This window comes from Palaemon carinicauda, chromosome 28 (genome assembly GCF_036898095.1).
Source record: "Palaemon carinicauda isolate YSFRI2023 chromosome 28, ASM3689809v2, whole genome shotgun sequence".
NCBI classification, from domain to species: Eukaryota; Metazoa; Arthropoda; class Malacostraca; order Decapoda; family Palaemonidae; genus Palaemon; species Palaemon carinicauda.
Window position 1 is genome coordinate 36,932,152 of NC_090752.1, and position 12,079 is coordinate 36,944,230.

General features: G+C 42.1%; 1 protein-coding gene across 1 annotated transcript in view; it reads left to right on the forward strand.

Moving 5' to 3' along the window:
* The first annotated feature begins 1,853 nt into the window (after nucleotides 1-1,853).
* Nucleotides 1,854-12,079, forward strand: part of LOC137621508 (DNA mismatch repair protein Msh2-like) — a 139,465-nt gene continuing 129,239 nt past the window's right edge. Inside the window, exon 1 of the mRNA XM_068351861.1 lies at nucleotides 1,854-1,987. Coding sequence (XP_068207962.1) covers nucleotides 1,954-1,987 — 34 coding nt within the window. The 5' untranslated portion in view covers nucleotides 1,854-1,953. The remainder of the gene's footprint in view (nucleotides 1,988-12,079) is intronic.

Consider the following 12,079-nt stretch of genomic DNA (forward strand, 5'->3'; position numbering starts at 1 on the left):
ATGGATGGAGTGAATAAAGCTCTGGATGATAGGATAGATGTGAGCGAGGCAAGAGAGCGTGCTAGAAATAGGAATGAATGTCGAGCGATATTGATGCAGTTCCGGTAGGCCCTGCTGCTTCCTCCGGTGCCTTGGATGACCACGGAGGTAGCAGCAATAGGGGATTCAGCATTATGAAGATTCATCTGTGGTGGATAAGGGGGGAGGGTGGGCTGTGGCACCCTAGCAGTACCAGCCAAACTCGGTTGAGTCCCTTGTCAGGCTGGGGGGAATGTAGAGAGGAGAGGTCCCCTTTTTTGTTTCATTTGTTTAATGCTGGCTACCCACCAAAATAGGGGGAAGTGCCTTGGTATATGTATGTATTACATGCTAAGCTACAACCCTAGTTGGAAAAGCAGGATGCTATAAGCCCAGGGGCTCCAACAGGGAAAACAGCCAAGTGAGGAAAGGAATCAAGGAAAAATAAAATATTTTAAGAGTAACATCATTAAAGTAAATATATCCTACATAAACTATCAAAACTTTAACAAAACAAGAGGAAGAGAAATTAGACAGAATTGGGTGCCCGAGTGTACCCTCAAGCAAGAGAACTCTAACGCAAGGCAGTGGACGACCATGGATACAGAGGCTATGACACTCCCCAAGACTAGAGAACAATGGTTAGATTTTGGAGTGTCCTTTTCCTAGAAGAGCTGCTTACCATAGCTAAAGAGTCTCTTCTACCCTCACTAAGAGGAAAGTGGCCGCTGAACAATTACAGAGCATTAACCGCTTCGGCGAAGAAGAATTGTTTGGTTATGACCACATTGTAAATTCAAGAGATTGCAAAGCTTATGACTTGGAATTGAAAAGACAAGCAGAAAATGCTGATCATGGATACTAAGGATGTCATAAACCGTGGCTATGTAATTCTACAATCTGTGGGTGATAAGAGTATTAAAATTCGAGAGTTGACAAACTGGAAATATTTGGACATACTAGAATTATCTGAAACATGGTTGAATAAATTTGACAAGGCTAAGATCACTGAAATGACAACCCTGCATACACCTTCTTTCACATTCCGAGAGAGGATAGATCTTTTGGGGGGTATCGGACTCTTCATTTCCTAAAAGTTACTCAAATCTCAAAATGTTAAAAAGAACTAGCGTAACAAGCTTTGAATTTACAGAAATAAGCTTTATGCAGAAAAACAGAAAAATATCCATTATAATAATTACAAACCTCCGAGAACAAATGCCAGTATCTTCTTTGAAGAATTCAGTGAACTCATTGAGATGATTATCATGGAGAAAAATAAATTAGTTATATGTGGAGACTTCAATCTTTGGATGGATGACGCATCACATCTGATGCTTTAGAATTTAGTGAGTTATTGGAATCATATCAATTGGTGAATAATGTCGACTGTGCAACTACTTTAACTAAGCGAGCAAGATAAAATGACTGTAGAGGTCCTGTAGAGAGTGGCTATCTGGGGTTCCCTGCTGTATAGGACCGGAAAAATAGCCCTCAAATTAAAATGAAGTGAAATTAGGAATTTAATTTTGCTAGCTCAATAATTTTGTTACATGCTTTTGTTTACTTAAAATTCTTGGACGATTTGTAAAATGGGAAGAGCCACGATTATTCTTGATAAAAAATTTCATTCAAAGTCATTGTTTTAGATATCCCATAATGACTATTCTTCGTTCTGTAAAATGGAAAGTATTGTTTGTATTTTTTTCCTACATATATTCAAATAGCATTCATTATATCATCTTATATTTCCTCGTGAGATACACAAAAAAATTTATGAAGTGCGCGCTTTAGTTATTATAATTCAATCCAGTCAAATTTGTAGTTGTTGTTGTCTTTTAAAGACCTCCTAAGCTTCAATGAGCGGGAACTGAAGCGACCACGTCGACTGGGCCATATTTGTTTTGACATTTTTGCAGTAAAATAAGAATTGTAATGGCAAGTTTGCAGCCAAAAGAGTTTGCCCTTGGTGAGTTATTCCTAGCTTATATTGTAATTCTGGGCGACTTTACTGACAGTCATCACTAATTCATGTCTTTATCCGGGTCTTGTGTTGAACAAAACCTTCGTTTAGGTTACATGTAGGCATAGATAGTTGAAATTATGTTTACGGACGGGGAAACATTTCCAACAGAAAAGATATGTTCTCCTGTTGTAAATTACGGATTTTAACCTAAGTTGACCTTCATTTCAACCGTAAACAAACTGAACAACCAGTTCCACTACTTCGTTCCCCAATACACTCACTGCAACTGGTGTAATTGAAATACAGTTGAATTTGGTGAAATCACATTATTTATTACAAGGACACATTTATTTCTGTTAAAAATGTTTTACCCTAAATCTAATTGTTCTTGCTTAGCCATGTGGTTGCTTTCGCTCGCGAAAAAATGAAAACATCAAGCTTTGTATGTACTGGCAAGCGGTAATGTTGAGGTGCTCATTCTAACATCAATAATTTATTATTATTAGACAATTATTCCTTGTATATTTTTTTAGAAAAACTAATGGCTCTTACTTCGCTTGCAAAAAAAGAAAAACACCAAGCTCCTATCTACTGGCAAGCAGTACATGCTGAGCTGCGCACGTCTCCCCTCCAATTGGTTCTTATTTCTTGGTTATTATTCAACAGATTTTTGTAAATCTTAAAATCACAAGACCCTAAAATGCAACAAAAACAAATTGACTTACTTTATGATCGGGCTGTCAAAGGTGCTTCTCTTCCATTTAAGATAACCAAGACCGACATTTCGGGCAGTGTAATTTTTGTGGTATGATATGCGCTTTAACCCACGGAGTGCTAGGGGAATGCTGCCAAAGGACGACGGCCGCATCATGAGTTTCGCGATTTCATCATAAAACTTATTTGTTCCAACACGGAGTACTTAACTCTAACTACTTTCTTAGGAGTATCTGGGATCTCCTCCCAACCGACCAGAGTTTTGTGTAGTCTACCCTATACCCATTTTCTATGAGGGGTAACCTCAGGTGGAGTGATACGAGCCCTAAGGCTAACGGGTCAGAGAGCATGCTTGCTCAGGAAAACTTATATTTTCTCATTCATTACAAACTTAATTACCCAATATTTGTACAGTATATCAAAATAATGTCCTTGTAATGGAAATTAATAAATAGTAATTAAATTTCAAAGTGTTAAGAATATATATTTTTTTTAATTTTAAAAATTAATAATGATAAACACGTTAAGAACTTTTTCGTTTTTGATGGCTTGATAAAATAGTTTTTGGTGCATATTAATTTTTTTCATGTCAGAATGTTAGCAAATTTAGTGAACAATCGTAAGAAAATTTATAATTAATATTCAAGAAATAATTGTTTGTTGAATGGATGTGTTTTTATGTGTATTTGTAAGCGTATTTTTGCATACGCATATTCCAGCTAATATTATTACCTACTGTTTTTACATACGTTATGAAACAATGAAAAAAGGCATAAGCTAATGGAAAATATATATCTAACTTATTCATATTGTATACAACATATTTGAAGACTTCAATTTTGTGTTATACATCCTTTTCAGATCACTTTTCAGGCTGATTCGTTTGTACCCATAAATCTTACCGATTGCGTTTGGACAGTCGTCACTTTCATTATTTGATATGTCATAATCATTGACATTTTCAATGTCAAAGTCACTAGTATTTGATAAAGAATCATTATTATCATCATAAAAGCCTATTCCAATGAATAAAAACAGAAAATAATGATAAAATGTGTCTGAAAGGAAAAACATTCTAATCACTATCTCAAACATACGTCGATAGCTCCGCCCACCCCCTGAAGTTGATGGTACCTTTTCCCTTTATTGTATGTAAAACCTTATAATATCTGGCAACTCTTTCCTCCAGCTTCAAGCTGATTGGCTAAAGAATATATCTACATCACTGAGCTAGTCTCAGGAGGTCTGAGACTGAATCCCGGGAAATTTGAAAAATGAAACATCGCTAATATCAACGTCGTCCTTTTACGGCTCATAATGCGTCGATAAAATCGACCTACAGCACGTTTTGGGTTTAGAGAGATGTTAGTTACACTGAAGGGAAGCACTTGAAGTGATAACAAAGGAAGGGGGAAATATAACCCTTCTCAATGTCGTGAGTAAAAAGAAATATGTACATGTGGGTATTGCAACAATGAATACATACATACAGTATTAGAAGGGTCAAATACTTGAATGTCGCATTTAAAAAGGAGGAGGCTTATAAGAAATCGAGTAATCCAATTGGTCAAAATAATGGTCGCGGGGTTTATGCGCAAAATTCTAAAACTGGTTAACACTCATGTACATACAAACAAACGTAAGCGAATGCATCCTTTTTGTAGAATGTCAACAAACAAATGAAAAAGATACCTGTAGTATAAGATATAGATAATTTGTGCAGTTTTCCATCATTCTCTGCTGCCGCCATTGCTGAAGACTGAGCTGACTATTCCGTCGGGGGTGGAGCAATGTCTGAGGCAGGGTTCTCCTGTGGATTGGCATCTCTCGTCTTAGAGTGAGATCCCCCCCCCCCCAAGATACCCCTATTCAGAGGTCTTCTAGATGTCATCTCTCTCTTCGGTAGCCCTGCCTTGCAGAGCAGGCCTCCCCTCGGAAGATATTCGCCTTTGCCGACGAGCTTCCAGAGTGCTTGGTCCTCATTGACGCTTCAGGCGTTCTTCTCCACTTGCCAGGATATCTCTCTTTGGTTCTCCCAAAGACCTCCTTTGCCCATCAGACGATGTAGTGGTTTGCAGACTGTGGCTAGATGTAGCACGCAGACTGCCTAGTGTCTGAATACCGACTACACCCCAGTGTGTACTACACAAAAAGATAAAACGGTGGAATACTCAGAAATCTGGGCAAAAGGTAAAAAGTTAAGAGAACTGGGCACCACCCCTAGATTTTTTATACTGGGCAAGGGGACCCAGCTAGAACCTGAAATTTCCTTTTTTCAATATTAAACTTACCCGATAATCATGTAGCTGTCAACTCCGTTGCCCGACAGAATTCTACGGGAGGGATACGCCAGCTATCACTATACTAGAAGGGGGTGTACTCACAAGCGCCACCTGTGGCCAGGTACTACAGTACTTGTTGTTGTCGCCACCTCACTTTTTCCTCTGTCGTGCTTTTGGAGTATTGTTCACGGTTTGGTGAAGTATTTCTCTAAATTTGCAGCTATTCGCTATACTGGAAACTTCTATGTTAGCTTAGCTAGCGTTTGGAATTAATTTAATTTTTATGGTGACGAAGAGAGTATGAACTCTCTTTCACCTTTAAATGGCCGACCCTTCCCTTAGACGGAAGTGTTGGTGTCTAAGAGAGTATAGACTCTCTTTCTTAGTTTTGTTATAGATTTATTTTATATCTCTCCGCCTTTTATAGGCCTCTTCGATTAACTTACTTTTATTATAAACTTATTAAAATTAATTTTTATATTTGTTTATATTCGACCTTTCCTAATAGTAGGCGGTCTTTTCTTGGTACCGAAGTTAATTAACATTGAGCCCGTCATTTCGGTTTTACCTGTTAACATATTATGCTATTTTAATGTCTTTGAAAGAATTTCTTTGATAGTCTCGTACTGTTTTCAAAGTTGAACTAACGTTTTGTTTTGTCTCTGCAGTTGTTGACGTTCAGAACGTTCAACTTGCGCTCTATCGTTACGATAGAGAAAGAATTTTCACGGTGTCACGTTGCAGTAAGAGTAACCGTGTCTAGCGTTTTGTTCATTCTTTCTTAACTTAATGGTTTTAATTCTAATAAAGGAACTTTTCATTTTGGGAAATATTTCAGTTTTTTCCTTTAACAATAATATGTTTTAACGATATATATGATTGGGCTCTTCTCTCAGGTTCTAAGTCAAGAGAGAGAGAGAGAGAGAGAGAGATAGAGACGGAGGGAGAAAGAGGAGGATAAACGTTTCATTCAAGCGAGTAACGTTGTTATCGTTTTTGCTCTTCTCCCTAGTCTCTTTAGGGGAAGAAGGTAAACGTTTCTAGAGTGATCTAGTGTTTAGTCTCTTTCCAGCCACTGAATTATTTATCTTTCATTAGATTTTTCTGTTACATTGTAATTCTGTTTTCGCAATTACTAACTTTTGAGAAAGGATAGAATTGCGTGTTTCAGGTACAAACCACTTAAAGTTTCGAGTTCAGTGAAATAAGTGCAAACAGAAAATCAAAGTGATAAGTGATTAGCGCAAAGTGTGTCAGTGTTGTGCGTGAGGGTACTTCTGTGCGTGCCAGTCGTCCTCCCAGTCCGGGACCTCTTGCAAGCTCCCAAGCCCAGGGGAGAAGCAATGTCGAAGGGCAAAAGGGTTCGGCAGGCCTTGATCGGCGCACAGAAGTATCCTCGGTGGTTGCGGGCGTGTCTTACAGAGACCGTCACTCCCACCCGCAGACGATTGAGCCCTTATTTTGCTCGTCTGCAGAAGAAATTTAGGGGAGAAAACGCTGGTCTCAGGTCTCAAGACCTCTTAAACGTAAAGTCCAGACCTATGCCAGACGTACGAAGTTAGAGTTCATCAACCCGGATGCAGTCATTGGGTTAGCTCTGACTCGCCGCAGTCATCAGTTGAATGCACTCCGCCTAAGAGGAGTAAGGTTCTGCCGCAACAGATCTCTGCTGTTAAGGCTTTACCTCAGCAGACCTTAGTGTCTGCCGACCCCAAGTTGACTCTACTGCAGTCCATGCAGTCACAACTTTCGGTCTTGATGCGTGAGTGTCGGGCTGAGAAGGTTGCGCCTCCGCCTGCGCTCGCTCCGCCTGCGCTCGCTCCGCCTGACCGCAGTACCGCCTGCCAGGCGTACGATGTTGAGCCACGTTATGAGTTTACTGATCCCAGTGGTGTGCAGCTCCCTCCGCCTTCCTTAAGGCAACCTCAGCAATGGGAACAGAAGGCTTATACTTCTCTTCCTCCGCTTCCACTTGCTGTTCCACCAGTGAGGCAACACTCGCTTGAGGTACAACAACCTCTCCCATCCATGAGTCAGTCTCCTCAGCTCTCGCTGCAGCGAGCTCAACCCTCCTCAAGGCAAGCACCTCAACACCTTAGCCTTGCGCCTCAGGAGCCTCAACTTGCGAGACATTTACTGCGTTCTGCGCAGCCACTACCTCATCGCTCTCAGCTCACACCGCAGGAACCTCAACTCGTTCCTCAGGAACTTGCTACTGCGCATCCGCCAACCACTCAGCAAGCGCAACCCTTGAGTTCAGCCACTCATGCCAGGAGTCAGCCTCCTCCACCCATGCGCCTACCTTCTGCTACTTCTTTTGATCAGCCTTTGCAGACTGAGCCTCAGGTGTTCCCTCAACAGAGTCTTGAAGAGGAAACCACAACTATTGTTGTTCCAGCTCGTTCTGACTCTGCTGTTCAGCATACCTTACCTCCATTTTCAAACATTATGATAATGGAGGTTATTTGTATTACTTATTTAAAAATATATTTGTATTCCTTGCAATATATTTTTAACAAATCGCAAAATATGGCAAATCATGAGTTATGAATGTAAGGTAATATTATGTTGATTTTAAACCCCTTGCAAGCATGCATGTAGTAATGCAGTGTTGCCAACAGGGCGAGTTTCCCTTTCCGGAGGTGAAGTAGATTATAGTACATTTAGTGTAGCTTAATTCTACGATTATCATGCCGGCTATCAAATTCATCAACAAAACAGTCTAAATCAATTCCCTCGGCACGTGCACTTTCAATGGACGGTAATGCGATATTACTCACTCTAGCACTGGTCATGGAATTTCTGAGAAATGTTACACGCCATGCAACACGCTCTGCTTACCTTACAGCATGTTCTACATACAACATGCTCTGCATACAGCATGCTCTGCTTACAGCATGCTCTGCATACAACAGGCTCTGCATACCTTACCGCATGCTTCTCAGTCACACATCTTTGGTTGTTGCCAACTCACTAGACTGTCAAGCAGTTTCTTAACGTTGCCTTCTAGTCTGCTGCGTTTGCACAGTGTAACCCTCACTGAGAGAACTTAGCTTTTCTCGGATATGGTCCCTGTAGATGAGAAAGTGCTTTTCTCCCTCCTTCTGATATTCCCTTGAGGACTCTGTCATTTGGAGAGGAGCCTTTAGCTGCGTAGCCTCCTATGGACTTTTATTTAAGCATAACATGCTTCCAGGGAAGGTAATGGTCCCACTTCAGTCGCTAATCCCGTCTGTTACCACACCTGCTCCCATAGTCCTTGAACTGTGTTGCTAGACATGCAGTCCAAACTTAGTCCTTGTTAGAGGATTTTTTGTTTACGGAGTCAGTGTGTCACTGGGAAGACGTTCAACAACCAGCAGGAGTGACTTGTTGTGACGCAGTACGGCAACCTTAGCAACCCGATAAGGAGTTGTCTGTACGACCCAGACAGTCTAGACAGCTTCGGGTTGTCACTGTACTTCCTCGCTTCCCCATGGTTGACAGTTCACAGACTGTGCAGCAGTACCATGATCTTGTGTCCGGCTCCGTCAGACGACTGGCTTTTAAGAGCTCCCACAAGTCGTCGCTGTCTGGAGATTCTCAAATGGACTATGGATCTGACCAAGGAACTGGGCCTCCTGGTCAATTTTGAGGAGTCTCAGCTCGTCCCATCCCAGACCATTGTCTCCCTGGGTATGGATCTTCAGAGTCGAGCTTTTCGGGCTTTTCCGTCGGCCCCAAGGATCTTCCAAGCCCTAGAATGCATCCAGAGCATGCTGAGAAGGAACCGATGCTCAGTCAGGTAGTGGATGAGTCTAACAGGGACACTTTCATCGCTGGCCCTGTTCATCGTGTTAGGGAGACTCCACCTCCCCCCCCTTCAGTATCATCTAGCTGCTCACTGGATAAAGGACATGACGCTAGAGACGGTCTCAGTTCCTGTTTCCGAAGAGAGAAGGTCTTCTCTCGCGTGGTGTAAGAACAGCTTTCTTCTCAAGGAAGTCTACCTTTGGCTGTTCAGAAACCCGACCGCCGTCTCCTCTCGGACGCATCAGACACGGGCTGGGGTGCGACTTTGGACGGATAAGAATGCTCGGGAACATGGAATCAGGAGCAAAGGACACTTCACATCAATTGCAAGGAGTTGTTGGCGGTTATTCTGGCCTTGATAAAATTCAAGTCCCTCCAGCTTAACAAAGTGGTGGAGGTGGACTCTGACAACACCACAGCCCTGGCTTACATCTTCAAGCAGGGAGGGACTCTTTCGTGGAAGTTGTTCTAGATCGCAAGGGACCTCCTCATCTGGTCTAAAGATCGAAAGCTCACGCTGGTAACGAGGTTCATTCAGGGCGGTATGAATGTCATGGCAGATCACCTCAGCCGCAAGGGTCAGATCATCCCCACAGAGTGGACCCTTCACAAGAATGTTTGCAGCAGACTTTGGGCCCTGTGGGGTCAGCCAACCATAGATCTGTTCGCTACCTCGATAACCTAGAGACTCCTGTTGTATTGTTCTCCGATTCCAGACCCAGCAGCAGTTCACGTGGATGCTTTTCTGCTGGATTGGTTCCATCTCGACCTGTATGCATTCCCGCCGTTCAAGATTGTCAACAGGGTACTTCAGAAGTTCTCCTCTCGCAAGGGACACGGCTGACGTTGGTTGGCTCCGCTCTGGCCCGCGAGAGAATGGTTCTTAGAGGTACTGCAATGGCTGGTCAACATTCCCAGGACTCTTCCTCTAGGAGTGAACCTTCTACGTCTACCTCACGTAAAGAAGGTACACCCAATCCTCCACGCTCTTCGTCTGACTGCCTTCAGACTTTCGAAAGACTCTCAAGAGCTAGGGACTTTTCGAAGGAGGCAGCCAGAGCGATTGCCAAAGCAAGGAGAACATCCACTCTCGGAATCTATCAGTCTCAAGGGGAAGTCTTCCGTAGCTGGTACAAGACCAATGCAGTTTCCTCAACCAGTACCACTGTAACCCAGATTGCTGACTTCCTGTTATATCTAAGGAAAGTAAGATCCCTTTCAGCTCTTACGATCAAGGGTTACAGAAGTATGTTGGCAGCGGTTTTCCGCCACAGAGGCTTGGATCTTTCCACCAACAAAGATCTACAGGACCTCCCTAGGTCTTTTGAGACCTCAAAGGAACGTCGGTTGTCCACTCCAGGCTGGAATCTAGACGTGGTCCTAAGGTTCCTTATGTCATCAAGATTTGAACCTCTCCAATCAGCCTCTTTTTAGGACCTCACGTTAAAAACTCTTTTCCTCGTGTGCTTGACAACAGCTAAAAGAGTAAGTGAGATCCACGCCTTCAGCAGGATCATTGTTTTCACATCTGAAACGGCTACATGTTCCTTGCAGCTCGGTTTTTGCTAAACGAGCTTCCTTCACGTCCTTGGCCTAAGTCGTTCGAGATCCCAAGCCTGTCCAACTTGGTGGGGAATGAACTGGAGAGAGTACTTTGCCCAGTTAGAGTTCTTAGGTACTTTCTAAAAAGGTCTTAACCTTTACGAGGACTATCAGAAGCCTTATAGTGTGCTATCAAGAAACCTTCTTTTCCAAGTTCTAAGAACTCAGTTTCTTACTATTCAGGCTTCTGATTAGAGAAACACATTCTCATCTGAAGGAAGAAGACCTTGCTTTGCTGAAGGTAAGGACACATGAAGTGGGAGCTGTGGCTACTTCTGTGGCCTTCAAACAGAGCCATTCTCTGCAGAGTGTTATGGATGCAACCTATTGGAGAAGCAAGTCAGTGTTCGCATCATTCTATCTCAAAGATGTCCAGTCTCTTTACGAGTACTGCTACACCCTGGGACCATTCGTAGCAACGAATGCAGTAGTAGGCGAGGGCTCAGCCACTACATTCCCATAATCCCATAACCTTTTAACCTTTCTCTTGAATACTTTTTATGGGTTGTACGGTCGGCTAAGAAGCCTTCCACATCCTTGTTGATTTGGCGGGTGGTCAATTCTTTCTTGAGAAGCACCGAGGTTAAAGGTTGTGATGAGGTCCTTTAGTATGGGTTGCAGCCCTTGATACTTTAGCACCTTTGAGTTGATTCAGCCTTCCAAGAGTAACGCTGCGCTCAGTAAGGAAGACGATCTTATTAAAGGCAGAGTAACGGTTCAAGTCGACTTCCTTACCAGGTACTTATTATTTCATTGTTATTGTGGATAACTGATTATATGAAATACGGGATACTTAGCTATCCTTTAGTCTTGTACACTGGTTTTTCACCCACCCCCCTGGGTGTGAATCAGCTACATGATTATCGGGTAAGTTTAATATTGAAAAATGTTATTTTCATTAGTAAAATAAATTTTTGAATATACTTACCCGATAATCATGATTTAATTGACCCACCCTTCCTCCCCATAGAGAACCAGTGGACCGAGGAAAAAGTGAGGTGGCGACAACAACAAGTACGTAGTACCTGGCCACAGGTGGCGCTTGTGAGTACACCCCCTTCTAGTATAGTGATAGCTGGCGTATTCCTCCCGTAGAATTCTGTCGGGCAACGGAGTTGACAGCTACATGATTATCGGGTAAGTATATTCAAAAATTTATTTTACTAATGAAAATAACATATTATCTTTTCTTGCCCTGAGCTTGCTGAATAAACAGGTAGTAGACCGTTGATATAATTCAAGGAAAAATCAGCAATCTATAATAAATAGTTATATCTTCTTTAGGTAAGATTTCTTCAAGCTTGAGTAAACTTCAAGATCATAAGGAGAAAGAAAAATTACATTCATAATGTATTCATAGGCTGGAACGTAAACATACTCAGGGAGGAAGTATATTAGAAAAATTATCAACAAAAAAAAGTTTATTACAAAAAGGAAAAATAGAATGTTGACAAATATAACAAATTTGGAAGCAATTTGTATTTTTCAATATTAATCTTACCCGTTGATCATGTAGCTGTCAGCTCTGCTGCCCGACAGAAAAACCCTACGGGCGGAATACGCCAGCGATCGCTATACAGGTGGGGGTGTACATCAACAGCGCCATCTGTCGAGTAGGTACTCAAGTACTTCTTGTCAACAAAGAACCAATTTTCTCTCTGTCGTGCCACCGGCAAGACCTACTTGATACGCTGTTGTTTTCTGG